This window comes from Lynx canadensis, chromosome A3, assembly GCF_007474595.2.
Source record: "Lynx canadensis isolate LIC74 chromosome A3, mLynCan4.pri.v2, whole genome shotgun sequence".
NCBI lineage: Eukaryota > Metazoa > Chordata > Mammalia > Carnivora > Felidae > Lynx > Lynx canadensis.
The window spans coordinates 69,030,621-69,050,456 of NC_044305.1; the positions used below are offsets into that span (position 1 = coordinate 69,030,621).

Below are 19,836 nucleotides of genomic sequence, written 5' to 3' on the forward strand. Positions count from 1 at the left end.
TCCCTGCACAAGCTATGGATAAAGTTATGGTTGTTGGGTGTTTTGGATAGGTATGTTGGCAAGTATCAATTCACATGCTTTAACAATTTCATGCAGTTAAACATAAAATGAAAAAAGTCTGTAGAAATGACATGCCCCCATTTAACGTACAAGTAAAAAGAATTCTAGGCTATTTCTAAAGAATCATAACTAGAACACTGGAAAACAAAGAACTAAAAAAAAGATGATCAAAGCACTAGAGGCAATCACTATACAAACATATTCAAGACTGAAAGCCTTTATGCAGACTATGCTACAAGATGAGGCTTCTTGCACAATGTTCAAGAGGGGAGAAATTAATCTGAACCCAAACAACAGTCACTGAAAGATGTAAAGAAAATGTCATTTTGGGGTTTCCACCGTGTATTGCGGGGTTTCAGTCTTGTTTTTTACACACAGGGCTATCTACCTTGCAAGTCAGCTTTCATCAATGCAACTTTGTCAGCAAAATAAAAAAAAAAAAAGCAAAATATATTAAATGTTAGTAAGCAATACCAAAATGGGGCAAACACAGAACGTTCAGATTCAAAAAGCATGCTGCTATAAAGGGGGAGAAAAAATGCTATGTAGAGCAAACAAATTAATACTAACAGCCATAAATCTTAAGAAAAGCCAAAAATGAGAAAGCAGTAATTTATTAGAATTTTACTGTATATGTATATATAATGGTTAGTTGAGCTGATGACATGTAATGAAAGAAATTAAAAGAGCTTCTGTATTTTTTTCCTCTCTTGGTAGATATGAATGCGTTACCAAAGGAATTGCATTGCTTATTTTGGAAAACGTGGCAACCATTTGTCATGCGCATATACAGTGTAGACTATGGTCATTAGCAGACCAATGATCCCTTTCCATTTCTTTTTCCCTTCTGCATCTTTTATCTTGCAATTGCAATTAAGGCTTAAGACTGTAATGCCAGCCATTCATTGCCAACAGCTGGACTTCAGAGTGACACCAACTATCAAAATGTACTATATATGTATTATTGGGTGGCTGAGAGAACCTAAGGGATAGAAAAAGCAAACTGCAGTCTAATTCCTCTTACAAAAAATCCCTTTACAAGATTTCAGTGTTCTTACCAGGCTGGGGCATATACTACTTAAGGATCTCAGAGTTATGTCAGTATTTTCTCCATCTTCATAATTCCCTTCAACTCTTCTAAACTGCTCTGGGAATATTTATTCCAATAGAACCCCACTAATAGGGACTGTCTTAGTGAATGGTCAAAACAGAATGCAGTCAATCTAAACAGCTTTAGAGTAGAAAACTAAAGATGTTTTCTAGTAAACACTATTTTAGAGGTTATATGAAAATATGGAAATGATACCAGGTCAATTAACACTGAAAGCCTTTGAGGTAACTGCTTTAGGAATAAATGAGAATTACCTGTAATTAGCCTTTGTGTAAATTGACATTTTCATGAAATGTCTTTCTAAACATGCTCGTTCAAAAGTATTTTGTTATAATTTTCCCAGTATTCTTCATAGAAAGTTATTGAATTTAGCCTAACCTATGTGAATGTTCACAAATTAAGAAACCCTAACACTGTAAGAACTAATTATATAACAACAACAACAATAGGTATACTAATAGTAATAAAACTAATAGATGTTATCAATAATAATAATAATAATAATATTAATTTCTCAGACCTGGAAGCCCTGAACAGATGTAATAGTTTTTATCACTTAGTTCATCAAAGAACTAAGAACCACTAAATTGCTTAGTTTTTGTTGTGTTTCCAATCTATGAGAGCAACGTGGTCTAATGATCTTATCCATGGAGTTAGAGACTGAAAGTAATTATTGTTTGTTTAAAACAAACAGGGGTTCCTGGGTGGCTCAGTTGGTTTAGTGTCCAACTTCAGCTCAGATAACGATCTCACAGTTCATGAGTTCAAGCTCTGCATCGGGCTTGCTGTTCTCAGCACAGAGTCTGCTTTGGATCCTATGTCCTCCTCACTCTCTGCCCCTACCCACTTGTGTACACTCTCTCTCTCTTTCAAAAATAAATTAACATTAGGAAAAAAAAACAACAACAACTCTTAAAGCAATATTCCTTCTCACATTCCCTCCTGGGATAAGCCTGGGAGCAGGGAGTGGTGCTGGCCCACTGCGGGTCAGGTGCTGTTTCATTAATTCATAGCAGCTCCCTGACTTGCCCAGCACAAGGTAAGAGCAGCAATAGGAACTGATGAAGAGCTAGATTATTGTGTTCACTTTTGCTCTTATAAAAATCATCAGAAATACAATTGCAAAATAATACCAAATTCTAAAAATGGTAAAACTGCACTCCTAAAAATGAATCTGCCCATATTGTGGAGCTGCAACTCAGCGTACCTGCCAAACTTTATGTGCGCAGAGAGATATGCTTTATTATTCTTATTCTTCATTATCACAACCGTCTTTTTTTTTTAATGTTCATTTATTTTTGAGAGAGAGAGACAGAGTATGAGCAGGGGAGGAACAGAGAGAGAGGGAGACACAGAATCCGAAGCAGGCTCCAGGCTCTGAGCTGTCAGCACAGAGTCCCATATGGAGCTCGAACTCATGGACCAGACCACGAGACCATGACCTGAGCCAAAGTCGGACTCAACCGACTGAGCCACCCAGGCACCCCACAACAGTCTTTTTATACTAAGGTCTTATAAAAGAATGCATGCCTCTGTATGACAAGACATGTTTTTCAAAATACTCACCTTCTAGAATAATATTTAAATATGGACAGGCATTTACACAAGACAAAGCCCTGAATTTATTTTTTCCTTGAGTTATGTAATGTTCCTTTTATTTTGTCACTGAATAAAATTGGGAACAAACCACAAGGACATGTGTATTAAGTGGTTAAGTAAAAGGAGATGTCTGAAAAGGAAAAGAAGTGAAGGTAAGACTAAAATCTCTGGAAACCAAAGAAACAAGAGACGAAAGTGTTTTGATGCCTGGACTTTCAAGTATGGCAAACTTGGGTTCAAAGCTTCCATCAACCATGAACGAGCTGTGTGATCTTAAGGTCACCTTACGTCTGTGAGGCTCAATTTACTCATCTAAAAAACGTCAGTGCTACCTAATTTACAGAGTTTTAAGGATGCAATGAAATAGCAGATGTAAACTTACTGTCACTAGTGCCAAGTCAATGGTAGCTTTAATAAGTATTTCTGTGGCTTATAACAGTTCTGGGACTGAATTTAGATGCTATGCAAAGAGTGTCTGAGTTAAAAAAAAATTTTCTCTGACTTTACGTACGAAAGTTATCTTACCTCAGTTTTAGTACTGAGCTTATCTGAGCCTGATTATTGGTGGGTTACCAGTCTCTATTTTCTCTTAGGTAGGTAGGAAAATGCCACCTAGCAGTGGTTTTCAAAGTTTGTTCCTTGGAACAACAGCATCAGCATCATTTTAGCAACAGGTTAGAAATGTAAATTCTAGGATCCTGCTGAATCAGCAATCTTGGGGGTAATGTTCTGGAATTTGTGTTTTAACCATTCTCCAGGTGATTCTGATACTGGCTAAAGTTTGAGAAACATTCATCTAAAGGGACTTGGAAAAGGCAAGCTTCCTCCCCCAGCTAGTGTGCTATATAAATAAAAGCAGCTATGACCCAATGAAATTAGTTAAAAATGGAAGGCAGCAAGTGGTTATTAGGAAAGACCAAGAACTTTTTATATGAAAGGGACTTAGAGATTTGTGGGTCTTGTCAGGTAGGAATGATGGAAAATCTTCAAAGATATTTGGTTATTCACAAATTTATACCACTTCTATTAATATGAAAGTTCAGTGATTCCAGTGTGATTTGGATTTAAAGTTCTATAACACAACTATCTTTACAGAGGTAATTCATCAAGCATCTAGAATTTGATCACTATTTCTAAAAATATATGTATATCATCAATTACACATATGACAGGTTTATCTAAGATTATTCCTAGGAACTTCATAGGATAGAAATAATCATAAATTAAAAGTTCTTAATCTTGGTGTTGGAATGAAAAAATCAGGGAAGTGTTAAGGTAGAAAGGCAAGGGCATGGTAACATTCTAAGAATAAAGAAAAAGGGGTAAAAAGAGGGTAGAATTATTAAAGCTCAGATTATAAGCATCACATATAAGGTTAGGAAGGAACCAATGTCATAATCTACTAAATGATTCAAATGTTCAAATAGTACTCTGCTTATTAGATTATGTTAGGAAATAAAACCAAATATCATTTCCACAAATATCTTTTCTCAGTCCACCTTTCCTCTCATTAGTTTTCCCTTATACCAACCCACTCATATCATGTATGTGTCAGCGGTAGGGGGTCATATGGGTGTGTTTGGATTTCTATCTTGTGGGTGTTTAGCTGTGAACGTGTCTGTCTGCTCCCAACATCTCTTGTAGGTGAGAAGTCACTTGCCAAGCAACTTTGTAAAAAGGCCTATTTTGAAAAAAAAATATTTTCAGGAGTTTGTAGTACTTTTTTTAATGTATATAGTCTCACTGATTAGATCACCTCCAAGAATCAGTTATGACCTACATACATGTATCTACCCACTAGAAAGAATTTATTCACTTACAATCTTGCTTCCTTTGGTAAATGGAGAAAACACAGTTTCCCTTTGTTTTACAAGACCGTGTAACACCAAAATTTGAAATAAAAAAAATAAATATAGCAATAACATTAACGAAAATTTCAGTGAAGTCTCTATTAAATAACATTATCTTCCAGAAGGATTAAAACACAGTTTGAATTTCACCTGACTTTTCAGGGAAATATATACAGCAGAGAGAAAAAAGTGTATTTAAAAAAAAATCTCCATGTACTTAGGTAATTGCTAAATCTAATGGCATTATTTTGGCCGAGAAGAATGATTCATAATCTGGGGGATAGGAATTCACATGTCTTTCTTTGCCTCTTCCATATGAAATTTCCTTATGAATCTAAAATTTTCAAAATAGCCCAAACTGTTTTCAACATTAAAGGAGAACCAGCAATACAATTCAGAGCCCCAAATTCAGGATAATGTGATTAAATTACATTTATGGAGGGAGAATTAGCTCACATAATCTGAGGTGTTGAAGTGAAAATTATCTAAAATGAAAGTAGCGATCTAAAAGTACTCCCACAGATCTTCATCTGATAGAGAGCACAGAAAAACAGAAAGATACTTGAGCACATTTCTCAAGTATGGAATATTAGTCCTGGGTAATAGAAGAAAACAATTTTTGCTAAAAACAAACTGATGATATACAGCGAAACTCTTGCTACCAGGTAGATACAAATCAAATAGTGATTTGACAATGGGTATCTGAACTTTATAGTCTTGTAGCTTGCTGAATGTAGATTTGAAAAAAAAAAAAGGCAGTCTCAAGTTGATTGACACTTGCTGCAGTAAATATATATTTTTAGTCTAAAACAGGGTAACTATTTAATGTCTTTAAAGCAGGCATTGCAAAAATGATTAACCCACCAATTAGGCAAACTATAGAATTCACAGGAGCAGAAAATAACAAGATCCATGCACGGAGCTCCCATCTTATATAAGGCATTAACGTAGGTTTGCAAACAGCCCAGAAAATTTAGGATTTATGGGCTGAAAAGTGAAAAACACAAATAAGGATTTCTAAGCCCTAAGGGGTGGGGGGGAGGGTGTTGAACAGTTGGCAGAAATAAATTTTGCTGCCTAGAGAGAATTGTTCTTATTTACGGTTGGAATTAGAATTACTTAGAATTTCATAACAAAGATCTAGTACCTTCACATCCTCTCTCAATCTGTCCATTGCAGAAAAGAGCATCTGAGATGAGGTCTGGAAGTCGTCCATTTAAATCACTGAGGCCAGGCAGCCTTGAAAACCTCCTTGGCATGGACGAGTTTTGGCAAAGATTTGTAGGTTTCTTTAGCCACTCCTCCTATATATAAGTCACCTGTGGGAAAAAGCAAAGTTTTGGTCACAAAAGTAACTTGTCATTGTTTAAACATACAGGAGGATAGGAAAAAAAATAGTTTGGTTTATTCTTCATTGAATTAATAAAAAAGTCAATTGTAATTAGATATTTTCCTAAAAGTATACAACAATAGAAGCGCTTGAGTAACATACCAGCATTCAAAGATAGTTTTCCACAGAGAATTGAATGAGCTCATACAGTATGGCCAAGTGGAAAGGAATATGGGCCATCGGGTTGCATATTCTTGTACTAAAATCCAAGCCTGGGGGCGCCTGGGTGGCGCAGTCGGTTAAGCGTCCGAGTTCAGCCAGGTCACGATCTCGCGGTCCGTGAGTTCGAGCCTCGCGTCAGGCTCTGGGCTGATGGCTCGGAGCCTGGAGCCTGTTTCCGATTCTGTGTCTCCCTTTCTCTCTGCCCCTCCCCGTTCATGCTCTGTCTCTCTCTGTCCCAAAATAAATAAAATCCAAGCCTGGTTATTTACCAAGTCTGGTTATTCTGCAACTTTTAATGTTTTGTTTGTGTTTGTTTGTTTTAGTTTTTGTTTGTAGTTTCCTCTGATCATTAGAAAACCCCATTTCTAAAATAGAAATGATAAAAATCTGTCCTATAGGTTTTTATGAGAATTAACTGAGATAAAATATAGAAAGTATCCACCAGAGTAAAAATATGAACTAGACACTAAGTCAACCTTCTGCTTAGAGAACTCTGGGTCTTTATGTTAATCAAAAGTTCAACAAATTTTCTTCAGTGTCTACAATTTCCTCCTCCACTAGAATTGCCCATTATCGTACTTGCACCTATCCCATTCACTAACTGACTCCCATTAAGAGTCTGCTTACATCCTTTTTCAGGTATTTCTTTTTTTTTAACGTTTATTTATTTTTGAGACAGAGAGAGACAGAGCATGAACAGGGGAGGGGCAGAGAGAGAGGGAGACACAGAATCTGAAACAGGATCCAGGCTCTGAGCTGTCAGCACAGAGCCCAACGTGGGGCTCAAACTCACGGACTGTGAGATCATAACCTGAGCCAAAGTCAAACGCTTAACCGACCAAGCCACCCAGGCGCCCCAGGTATTTCTTATTTAGGTGAAGTTATATCACTTTGAATTCTTTATGATGCTCTGGGAACCACTAACAATTTATCAATTTTTTAAAATTTTATTGAAGTTTCTAATGGAACACTTCGCTCTGCTAGTATCATGTCTCTAGGTTTGATATTTCCCTGTTTCATGGGCAAGAGAGATTACAATCCATGTTTGATTGCTTCATTTCCTATCAAAGATTATCTACCATATCTGTATGGCATTGAGTAGATGTAATTCACTGACTTTAATAAACACTTAGTCAATGTAGAAGACAAGGAGGGTGACCCCAAAATTCCATGAGATATATTCCTGTTTAAAAGTTCCACTAACATACTCTATTGAGCTATTTATTTTTCTGACTTTTCATTATCAGTTGGGTTTTCTCTCTCAGATTAACCAACCTTTCAGGCCACCTGATACCTTTTCCCCAATGTAACACAAAACTCCTACATTCCTAATGTTTATCTGGGTCCCTCTGTGTTGTCTTCATGGGACATGGAATAAAGGAGAACACGTGGATACTCATGCTGTTTGTTGAGTCATGAGTCCTTGTTCTCTGACCCAAAAGTCTTCTGTCTTCTGCCAGCATCCATGAAACAGTAATAAGTTTAACCTATTAGATTGTAAGTAGGCTGAAATCAAACCACAGATATAAGAGTCCTGAATTGTACTGATGAGTGAATTGGGCTTGCTTAAAGTCATTTTGCCATAGAAACTGAGGACTTAGGTCCCTGATCTATTAACTAAAGCTCTAAGTATTATACCGGGATGCCACTGATCCTGCATGAGATGTATTAAAGGTACTGGATGTGTTAACTTCCCCTACATCTTGAATAAAATAAAACATCCATTGACTACTAACTATATTCTTAATATTAAAGGATAGTATGGGTTTCATCTGAGATGGGATACTATTTTTGAAACGACTTATTTTTTTCTCCATATTTCCTTTTTATCCAGTCTTTGCTCTCACTTAAATTTAAAGCCATTGTGTTTTAGTTATCTTAGAGAAAGGAAAAGAATCAGAAACCAAAGATATCAAATTATCTTCCTGCATTTCTGCAAATTACCTTTTGCATAAGTCAAGACTCTTAAAAGAATGAAATAGAATATATAGCCAACTACAGAGAAGAATAAAGCTTTCCTACCTCTCATGTAAACACACAGGAGAGAAAACTAGAGAAGAAATGTGCACACAGTCAATGAATACCAAAAAGAGGACACAGTGCTCTAATTTGAGGGCTGAGCTCCAGTGGAGGTAAAAACTTCAGGTAAATTTACCGAATTCTATTGATTTGTGTGTAGTTCCATAAGAGAACCGAGAAGTAAAAGTGGAATTCTTGGGAAAAACATAACTGCATGGTAGATTTAGACATGCTAAGAACTTAGGCAGCCTCACAGAATTTACCATATTCCAACTGTGGTATGGGAGCGACACAATTCCCAGAGTTTCATAGAAATAAACAGAAAAAGACTGACATTAATTGGTCATGCACACAAGAATGAAGATGCTGGCAATTCAGTGGACATCCGAGCTATAAGGATACAATACCCAAGACCAGCTCCTGTGTAATCTCTATCTCCCAAAAGATCAACAGTGGAAGTCCTCCACCCAAATAATTTAGACATAATCTCAGGGAAGTAAGGGGGAAAATTGCCTGAGATTACATTTTCACTAACTCAAAGGATCAGAACTCAAACTGGAAACCAAGGTGAGTTATAGAAAAATAGAGAGTTACCTTTCATATACATCTGAAATTCTGAGGAGAGATTTAAACTGTTACATGTCAAATATCAATGCAAGGACATGCTCCCTATGTTCATTTGTTGAACTAAATTTGTTAGAACATTTCAGCTCTCCTCCAGGCCTATTGAATGCAGTGTTCGAGAACAGAGGGAATAGTTAGATGAAGATTTCTTAGCATTGCTGCAGGCCTTTTGGAAGTAGAATTTACACTGAAAGTTATGTATAAGACACTACATGTTTGCTAACCTACCTTCCTCTTTCTGATGGCACCCTCCTGGAAGGGACAGACTGTGTCTCTATTTGTTTTACATTCTCCCAAAGTGGCCTACAAGCACAGTGGACACTCAACACATATTGTCAGCCATCTGATGGACTGAGGTCTAGTGGAAAAGAATCAAGAAAGAAAGAAATGCTAAGGCAACACATGGAGAGAGAGCTAATTCTAAAATGCACTTACTTCCTTTCCCCGCTTCCTGCCACCATCCTATTTTTTTTCTGTTGGCAAACATATGTGCCTGAACAACTTTTCAGAGATTACTGCAGAGAAGTAGAAATCTTCCCCTTGTGTTATTAAAGAGCAGAAAGTTTCGATTCAAGCAGTGGAGGATATAAGCCTCAAACATATACTAAGGTGGATAAGTAGGGAATACATTCTCATTTTCATTACTGAAGCTGCACTTAGCACCACCACTTCATACTGTCTTTATAACCTCTTCATATAGTAGATAGTGGTCTAACATCCCCTGGTGGGTTGCCCTATGAAGAGAACAAAAGAAACCCTTAAGTGGCCGGAGCCCCATATAGCATTAACACTTCATCAAAGATGCAGCTTTTCCTTTTGATCCTTGAGGTGATGGAAGTTAAAATGACCCATTAGCATTAATGGGATCTTGCAGGCAAATTCTTGTGCACGGGAAGGAGGATATGCTTTTTTATGACCCTGTGTGTGAACAAGAGCCAGGATGGACATCTAATAAGAGTCAGGTTCATACAGACTTGAAGCCAGCCTGTTACCCCCTTCTTCAAGCTATGAAGGGTTGATTTTTATTCATATCCTTTAAGTAGGCCATGCATGCAACTGACAAGCCAATGATGGAATTGGGGCATTTTTAGCAGAAGATGCTGAGAACATGTATAAAGCCCAATAACCTCAAGCATTTGGAGAGTATTTTTTCTCCAAAAAAATCTCAAACTACATTCTGTTTCTGTCTCTGTCTCTGTCTCTCAAGGTGTTATCTATGGAATGATGTAAGGTGATATCACAATATCCATATTCTAGTAGTTGGGCAGTAATGAGTAGGGAATAGTGCACAGGCTTTTACTTTATCTGGCTATAAACCTTGGCTCAGCCCTTACTGGTTGTCTTAGTGAAGGCACATTAAGTTACATAACTTCCTTAAGAGTCAGATTCTTCATATGTGAAGTGGGTTAATAATGCCTATCCTGCAAGACTGTGAGGATTACAGAGAAAAGTATGCAAGCACTGGGTACAGCATGCACTCAGAGCACAACTACTGGTGTGACTGTTGGTATGCCTGGCAACGACACATCTATGGTTGTATCTCATTCTATGTTGATTGTAGTAAGAGATACAGAATGAGAAGTCTAGGCTGTCTCCTTGTTTCTAGTATAACTAGAATGACAAGGTGTCAATTCACGTCTTACTTTACTAAGATTTGCAGTCATGTGTGTACTTGGAGTGTGCCTTGCACTGTGCTATAAAAAGCTCCAGAGGCTCCTTGACATATTCAATTACAAAACCCAGCAGCACTGAACCTGGTTACAGAAAGAGGACAATTACTTGATAAATATCTTCTAATTTGATATAAACAGATTAAGAAATAGAGAATTCTGTGATGTCCCAGGGCCAGGTCAAAAGAGTCAAGCTAAATGTGCCTTATACAATCAGAAAAATAAAAGGCTTTTATGGACTTGGATTGTAAGGTGGAGCATCATGGAAGAGTTTAGACCCAAAGAAAGGATAGGCTACATTACTCTGTAATAACATAAATGTTGTGCCAGGCATGGGGAACAGCACAGATAAACCATGAAGACAAATTAAATACAGCAGTCAAGAAAGCATACAAGAGTTGGCTGGAAGGCAGTAGTTTCTAAAGGGGCCATGATAAATAATGTTGACTAAGTAAAGTCAAAGTCTTCTGAGTAACACAATAGAATTTATGACTACTGGTTTCCAAAAAGAAAAAAAAAAAAGACAATGAGAAATCCAAAAATATAAGTCATGCAGGCTAGGGGACACAACAGAATTTGAAGCAGTGATAATTTGGACAAAAGAGAGGGAATTACATTTAACACTAAACAGGAGGAATCTGAGTAGGAGTGGTCCATAGCGATATGATTATAGGAGCTGGGGTCTTAGGGAAGAGTTGCTGAGCCTGGAAGTGCAGCTTGGGAGCCATCAACCAAAAAAGCAGGTAAATGAAGTGGTGTAAGACTTTTTCTCTTCTTTTAAAACACGGAGCATACGGCAATTAGAGCAAGGACTCCAAGCTCTGCCTTACAGCAGCAGAATGCAAGTGTCAAGGTATAATTAGTTCTTTGACTCAGCTTTCCTGTTTATTCATATGTATTTTTTTGTGCTTCTTAAACATTTTACTTTCATTTTAATTAAAATAAGCATACATTAAGAACAAGTGCTTTATAGATTTGGATGGCTAAAACTCTAGGGAAACTTAAGAAGGCTCTCACAATTTCTTATAATTGGCATTTGGCAGGCAAAAAAAAAAAAAAAAAAAAAAGGCTGAATACCCACCGCCTTTCTTTCCTACTGGCTGGACTGGAGAAAGTATAATTCTGGAGGCTTTGCTCTGGATAGGACCTTGGACAGCAAATTGGAACACAAGACTAACTTTGTTCTGAATTCTTGTGACTAGCTGGCAGAAAAAGTGCCATCAGACTGGGCTAGTTTCTGAGAGTTATTCTGCAGGAAAAGTACCTTCTCTTTTTTTTTTTTTTAATTTTTTTTTTTAACGTTTATTTATTTTTGGGACAGAGAGAGACAGAGCATGAACGGGGGAGGGGCAGAGAGAGAGGGAGACACAGAATCGGAAGCAGGCTCCAGGCTCTGAGCCATCAGCCCAGAGCCTGACGCGGGGCTTGAACTCATGGACCGCGAGATCGTGACCTGGCTGAAGTCGGACGCTTAACCGACTGCGCCACCCAGGCGCCCCGAAAAGTACCTTCTGTTATCCCAGGGAACAACTGAACTCTGCCCCCAAATTAGTATCATTATCTTTAATTTTAATCTTTTGTTGTACATCCACAAATGAACCTCCTCAGGTCAGATCTTGACCATATACCTTAATGCAGACAAATTAAATCTAGACCTCTTTGTATATATTAGGTGTGCCCTCTTAGAAGAAAAATCATCTTCAATACCTTGGGAACAAACATTCATTTATTTACTTTATTTTATTTTTTTCTGGGGAGAAAGCTGAAGTCACAATTTCCTCTGACTGCTTAAATAAATTATGTTAAATTACTGAAAGCAGAAGCACAGAAGCTAACACATTTAAACTCAAGAGTAGACAAATGGAAACCTTTATAACAAACCACACATGGGATTAAACAATAAACACTGTCCAAGACCACATCTAAGTTCAGAGCACACTCAGTGTTCAATATTGAAGTCAAAGTTGGCAATTCAAGTAGATGTTTTGCTCTGAGATACAAGATCTGTGTCTTCCATAGGTCTCTTAAAAATGTCAGGTTAATTTTAGAAACTCTTTGCTGAGGAGATGCTCACTGGTCACCAGTTTGATTTATTAGTTATCCATTAACTTCTCTACACCTTAGTCTTTCTTGGTATATATAAGGCTAAGTGCTAAAACCACCTGGTTTTAGTTCTGTAGTAAATACCTATCAACTCTTATCTTGAGGCTTATTCCGGCATTCTAAGTTCAGCCTAAAACCAAGCCATCATCTTTCCCCTGCACTGGGAAACTACTTCTAGACTTTTCTGTTTCATAGCAATCCCATTTCTCATCTCTCTGATACCCAAATTGAAATTTCAAAATCATCTTTTAACTCTATTCTCTATCTCACACCTTACATTTAAATTATTGACAAGAACTCATGACTCAGCTGTATCAATACTTCTGACATTTGCCAATTTCCTTTTCTGTAATTTCCTTTTCCAGTTCTTGTCTATCTTTCCCCTTGTACACCTTTCATGCAAGAGCCTGTTATCTGGTGTACCTGTATCCATCCTTCCTCTTCATCAACACCAGATCAGTCTCCCTACTGTGTTCGGTCTCTTCAATACCTCCCTCCACTTCTAAATAAAGCCAGAGGCTTAGCAGTATTCAAGTGTCCATGGCATTGTGAACCTCTTTTCTGACAATTACCATATTTATTTCCCAGTTCTTTGTGTGAATATCTTACCTTACTATTACTTTATAAATTCCTTAAAAAATGATCATGAGCTTTATTTACATTCTCATATTCACTTAGTAGTCACTCAAAAATTATTTGTTGACTCATTGGATGAATAGATGGATTGGTGGGTTTGTATTCACTAAGTAATCACTTGAAGAATAAAGACATAGTGAAGGTTTTATGAGAGTATAACAGCCATATTTGTCCTTTGTTTCCTCTACTTGAGAAATAATAAAGTCAACTGTGGGGAATTTTTCTTCTACTGACTCCTTTCTTGAACGCAGAAGTGAAGCCATCCAACTCATTAAGAGAAGCCAATGCAGTGGCATTTGTTTTCTCCATTCTAATAGAGTAATCCATGACCAATTTTAAGTGACATATATTGAATTTATTTGTAGAGAGAGGCAGACAAAGATAGAAGTAGAGAAACAGCTTAGGGTATCAATGTGTGGCTATGAGAACCCCCTCATGAGTCTTTTGCAGCTAGAGTAAGTGCAAAAAGCTTTGTGGGGCATTAAACTCTAGCCCACCCTGGCACTCTGCCTTATTCTGTCTCTGGCCATTCTGTTATTCTCTGTGTTGCTTTGTAAAAACATATAGCCTCCATAGGAGCACTTCACGCTGTGGACACTTTACACTATTTCTCCAGACTCTTCCTCTCTGTCACTGAGTTCTCAGCCCAGAAAGGCATGTGTCTACTGTTTGTGGGTTATCACTCAAGAACTCTAGGATTAGTTTTTCTGGTTTGTTGCTATAATCTCAGCTACTTGCCAGCCAAAGGTATTCCTGATCCTACAGCAGCCTCCCACATCCAACAGTATACTGCTTTTGCTAAAAAGATTTTCAGTTTCACAAAAATCACTGAGACAACTGAACTTAAATGTGCAGAGCCCTGTCCAGGTGAGAGAGAGCCTCCTCAAAGCTTTGAGTAATCAGTTTCAAGCATTGCCATGGTCACAACCAGAAAAGACAGCGTTCATTTTATAACATAACAATGGGGATTGATGTTGGTGTAGCATCCTAAACTTTACTGAGCATTTGTGCATATATAATTTCATTTGATATTTGTTGAGCTACAAAAGGAATAACGGTTATTTTGAAGACATGCCCCAAATGAAGATGCTATGGTTCAAGGCCATAATGCCAGAAAATGGCAGGGTCGAACCCCAAGAATAGGTCCCCTGAAACCCTGACAATTTCCACTTAATCTGTACTGGTTTACACACTGTACACTCCAAGCGGCAAGTAGCCAATTTGGATAGCTCCATTACTACAAAATACAAGAAGTTTTATAGTATGTTTGCCAGTGAAGAAAAGTAATGGTAATAAATGTTGGTCTGAGTCAATGCAAACGAACATAAATTCCCAGGACATTGGGAGACTCAACTGTATACTAACTGAGTAATCTTATGAAGAAAAAACCAATTTGCTTCCACAGACATAAATATTAGGTATCAAAATTCTGATGAGGGGGTAGAATTCTTATGCCTCCACAATTTGGTTTTTAGATATGGCAGCTATTTTTCAATTGCCTCCTACGAAGAGATGAGTAGGACACTTGCATTCATCCATAGCCCAACCTAATACTTGTATATGCACAGGTTGGAGGACTCTGATAAAGTTAACATTCAGACCTTAATGTTTTTCTGTGGTGAGCCTGGAGTGTTCATATTGACATTATGTTCATAAATAGGACAGATAATGCTTTTGACATTCTGAAGTTCCTGCCTCTATCTGATGTTTTCAAAATAAACTTGTCCAAAACATGAAAAAAAAATTTAAAGTATGATTATAAAACAACACGAAGGCAGATTCTGTTTGTGTGTTTGGCCAACAGACTGTGAGGGAAAGCTGGTGGGCATGTTAAATGGGAAATAATAAAATGAAATTGCTACGGAGGTGTGTATAGTAATCCATCTTCTTTTAAACCCACACTATGCCAGTGACACCATGGCAGATGGGGTACGAGTTCAGGCATATAAATTCATGCCAAGCTAACTTCGTCTCCTGGCTTCGTAAATTTGCCTGTAGGTGAAAACAGAGTTCAGATAGTATAATTCTTTATCCTCTTTCTCCTCTGATTGACAGCCAGTGTAGACACCTTAGACATCCTTTAGCATCAGACAATTCTGTCACCATTTTGTGTTTCATTTTTCACTAATGTGTGATGCTCTCTAGGACTGCACACGGCTTGCAGAGGCTCTCCATCTCAAAAATACTGTTACACTTTAAACATGCACAGAGCCTCAGTTTGGGTGCTTTGCTATCCCCTATTCCAATTGATCCTCCTACCAGTTCTTCACAATAGGTAGGAAGTTATTAGCCCCACCTGCAGGTAAGCAAAGCACCCTTCTGAAAAGGGAAGTTAAGCGCCCAAAGGCAATACAACCAGTACAAGGAGAATTACACTGGCATTAAACCCTCCAGCTCCCAGGCTACCTCTTCTCCCACTATGCTACACTGCCTCCTATTTTTTGCTGAAAACCTTCTCAGTGACAGGAATAGAATAGGTGGAGGAGTTTAGAAATGACTGTTCCTGAAATTAAGAGACTTATAACTAAGGGACCAGTAAGAGGACCTATATAAATCTGTTATCTTTCCTAAGATGTTGAGTAGTTCTATATAACAATTTGGCTTCCTTTATTTTTTTTTCTTTAAAATAGCTTTCCTTAACTCAAAGAAATTTTCTTTTCTTATTTCAAAATAAAAGAACATTTATTTTGGGTGGGGAAGATCGAGTGCTATACAGGGTAAGTACAGAAAAACAGCTCTTTCCTATAATAATGGCCTGTTTAATGCAGGTAAAAAAAATGGCACCTGTTCTCAAGTAAGAGATACAGAATAAAGAGGGTAAAGCCACCAGTGGTTTTTGGATATCTTGGAAGGACAAAATGATTCAAAGTGCACAAAAAACTTTATGGACATTGCCAAAAGTCTTCTATAATACATGAGCTTCATAAAGTCAGATGAAACTCATTTTTTCGTTAAGTACTTGAACATTTCTATAATTTTTTTTCAAAGGAGGAGCTCCTTCTGTGCCTGAAAGATGGAACATTCTCAATCAAGCCATCAAATCCCATTGGGATATTAGAATTCCCTAGGGCATGTCTCCAAATAATGTTTTCCCAATATTTAAATTCTTCTTAAGGAGAAATGCAAATATTTGAACAGAAATGATCAAAAAAGGGAACAAGGAGGTGTGGGCAACCTTTCCTAAAGGCTTAGACATTGGAGGGCTTTAATAATAGAATGGAATGCTAGGGCACCTGGGTGGTTCAGTCAGTTAAGCATCTGACTTGGATTCAGGTCATGATCTTGTGGTTCGTGGGTTCAAGCTGCATGTTGGGCTCTGTGCTGACAGCTCAGAGCAAGGAGCCTGCTTCAGATTCTGTGTCTCCCTGTCTTTCTGCTCCTCCCCTCTGCTCTCTCTCTCTCAAAATAAACATTAATTTTTTTTAAAGTAGTATCTTTCACTCCAGACATTCAGAAGAAATTCCTTTTAATGTGCTGGCAAATATACATAGTAGTATTTAAATCCTTCTATAGATCTGGGTTCAAATTCTATTTCTAGGCCACTCACATAGCCTTTCTGATCTCCATTTTCTCATCTGTAATATGGAAACACTAACATCTCACTCATCTAACTGTAAAGATTAAGAGGCCACACTTATGAAAATGAGTATCAAAATTCAAGTCCTAGCTGAAGTGCCAACACAATACATATGATAATGTGAGGGGGAGGGGATGGGGGGAAAGTTACAAACAGAGAGGGAAGGAGGCAAACCCTAAGAGATTCTTAAATAGAGAGAACAAACTAAGGGTTGAAGGGGGGTGGGGGAAAGGGGAAAGTGGGTGATGGGCATTGAGGAGGGCACTTGTTGGGATGAGCACTGGGTGTTGTATGGAAACCAATCTGACAATAAATTATATTTAAAAAAAAGATAATGTGAGCCTGAGACAGATGGCCAGATGCAAAATTTACAAAGGAATGATAAAATACTGATTCTCAGTCCTTGAATCCCTCAGTTATACCAAGGACAAAATAATAATAATAATAATAATAATAATAATAATAATGAAGGAGAAGAAGTAGCAGTCAGAATTTGGAAAGAAAGACGTCTGAGATTGCGCTGTGTAGTAAGCACTAGTGGCCCCCAAAGGGGGACTATATTCTAGCCCCAAGCTAGACAGAAGGCTTTCAGTTCTCCTGAAGAATCTGTTTTGAGTTTCCCACAATTGAGGTGATACAGGACTGGTAGCTGCAATATTAAGAAAGCTCTAAACAGCCTGTGGCGGCAGGTTAGAAATGAGAGCAGTGGGAATGGGCTGTACTTCCAGGGCTGAGGAGTAAAGGAAGCATGAAAACTCCTCATGCGTGGTTGTGGGCCCCATGTGTAATGAGAGCAAGCCAGGCAGGGCTGCCTGGAGACAGAATGGACCCCGGGAGTAAGAGCTTGTGTGGAATGAACATAAGGCATGACCGCTCCACAGGGGTTAAGGCCAGGAGGTTCTGGAAGAGGGGCCCTGGATGAACCCAGGCAAGCAGTGCTAACGGAGTGAATAAGACATGTGCACCAGGCCAGTTCAGACTTCAGCTGATGTCCTTAGTCAACAAGCTGTGAGAAGATAACAGTGGGAAGGGACAGAGCTGAACATGCCCCCTGTCCTGCCTGTGACTGGCCAAAGCAGGTGGCAGCCCCTATTTTCAGTTTTGATTAATAACTTAGATTGGCCACTTTTAAAAACTTTGAGTTAAAATTATGTTTTATAGTGTAAAATGATTATAGAATTGTCTTAACAGTAAGCCCAAACATTTCTTCTAAGCCCGTATATACACAATACAAGACATTTTGAAGTGATGGCTTGAGGTAAAAGATAATATGTAGCTTGATTGTATTTGAACATGATGCTTATTAAATTTAATGATTTCACATTTAAGCCCTTAACAAAGTGTCTGACACATAGGTACTCAATAAATGACATTATTTATTAAGTTACTAATTATGATGATGATGACACTAATGAAGGCAGTTTATTATGATGCATCTCTGAACAGAGAACAAAGACAGATGCCAGGCCAGTAGACAGTGTCTCTTGCAACAACACTCAGTTTTGCATAAAACTCTGTTGTTGTCCATGATTCAAACTCGTGTCTGAGCAAAAGTACAGATAATCGTATCCCAGACCATCAAGTTTCTCAAAAATAGATGGAACCGTGCGTGTCAAATTTATAAATGCCAAAGGTCTACTGTGTTAGAGATAACAGTACATTAGTACACGGCCTTAAAGTGCTCAGAGAAGTCTTTTTATAGTCCTGAAGCTTCCAAGGGGAACCAGTGGCAGGAAATCAAAGCAGTGTGCTTGATGGAGGGGGTGGCAGGTCGGGGCAGGGGAGGGAGGGGAGCCTCATGCAGCCTGTCTAAGAATGCTAATAAGCAAACTATAAGAAAGCTGGAAAAAGTGGCCTAAATATTGCCAACACCTGTCACATCCAGGTGGACCTTACGAGTCCCCTCCTTGCAAACCCTTGAGCTTCAAAGAACATTTTGGCTGATCTTGAGCACTATGATAAGAATTGAGATCTCATAAGTGGAGTATTTATAATAGTGCATGGCATATGATAAGCTCTCAGAAACAGGTTAAAATAATTATTATAGCTATTTAATATCACTATAATTATTATTTAGGCGAGATGTTTAATCTCTCCAAACCTTACCTTAGTTTCATCATCTGTTACATGGAGCCAAGTACAGCGACCTCACCAGTTTGTCATGAAAAGTAAAGATATCTACTAAAATCTCTTAGCTAATGCTTAGCAAAGGGTACAAGATGATTGAGAGAATAGTGAGGTACCTTGCCTAAGGACACACATAAAATAAATAGTAGGGATGCTATTTCACCTAAGTCGGTCTGACCCCAAAGCCTGGGTCCTTAATTACAAAGCTATATTGCTTCTTGTTTATCCTCAAGAAAAACCACAATAATTAATTGTGAAGGTCAAGAAAGGGCCCCTTTTAAGAGCAGAAACAGAAAACCACATTACTGTGGCATTAACAAGAAAGGCTGATTGACCTAATGCAGTTCCAAAATAATAATGGAAGTACCTTCCTGTGTGTGAAAATACTGGGCCAACAGCAGCATGATGCCATTAAAAAATGTGCTTTCCTACAAGAGTAAAGATGGCAGAATTGGCTCTGAAGCATCTTTACAGTAGTGGAGGATAACTTTGTACTAAGCCCACCTAACATTCCAGTCTATTCCAATTTTGAACCATGGCTCAAGAGGAATTGTTCAGGATCAAGGGGAGAAACTAGCTTTCCTTTGGGTCACAGAAAAAGATGGCTGGATCTGCATTATTACTAAACCCTAACTAAATAGAACAACCACTGAAAATAACAGTGATATTTACTTTTGAGATCTATAATGAACACATGTAATATTACCTACAAGCCAGCCATGGCCTCTCTGTCCTTTATAGATCTAGAGGAGCCTGATTTAAATCTTTCCAATTCCACACAGGATAAAAATCTAGCATTCTCATTCCCTTGTGTTTCCCCAAGATCTAGTGAGCCTGTGACTTCTGCTTCTGCCTTTTGTATCCCATGTGCTGTTCTGACCCCAGATCAACATAGTCTCTCTCCCACC

At 38.1% G+C, this 19,836-nt stretch overlaps 1 protein-coding gene across 1 annotated transcript in view; it reads right to left on the reverse strand.

The window, feature by feature from the left end:
- Positions 1-19,836, reverse strand: part of LOC115511232 (neurexin-1-like) — a 699,173-nt gene that overhangs the window by 546,040 nt on the left and 133,297 nt on the right. Inside the window, 3 exon segments of the mRNA XM_030311788.1 lie at positions 5,768-5,845; positions 5,848-5,871; positions 5,874-5,939. Coding sequence (XP_030167648.1) covers positions 5,768-5,845; positions 5,848-5,871; positions 5,874-5,939 — 168 coding nt within the window.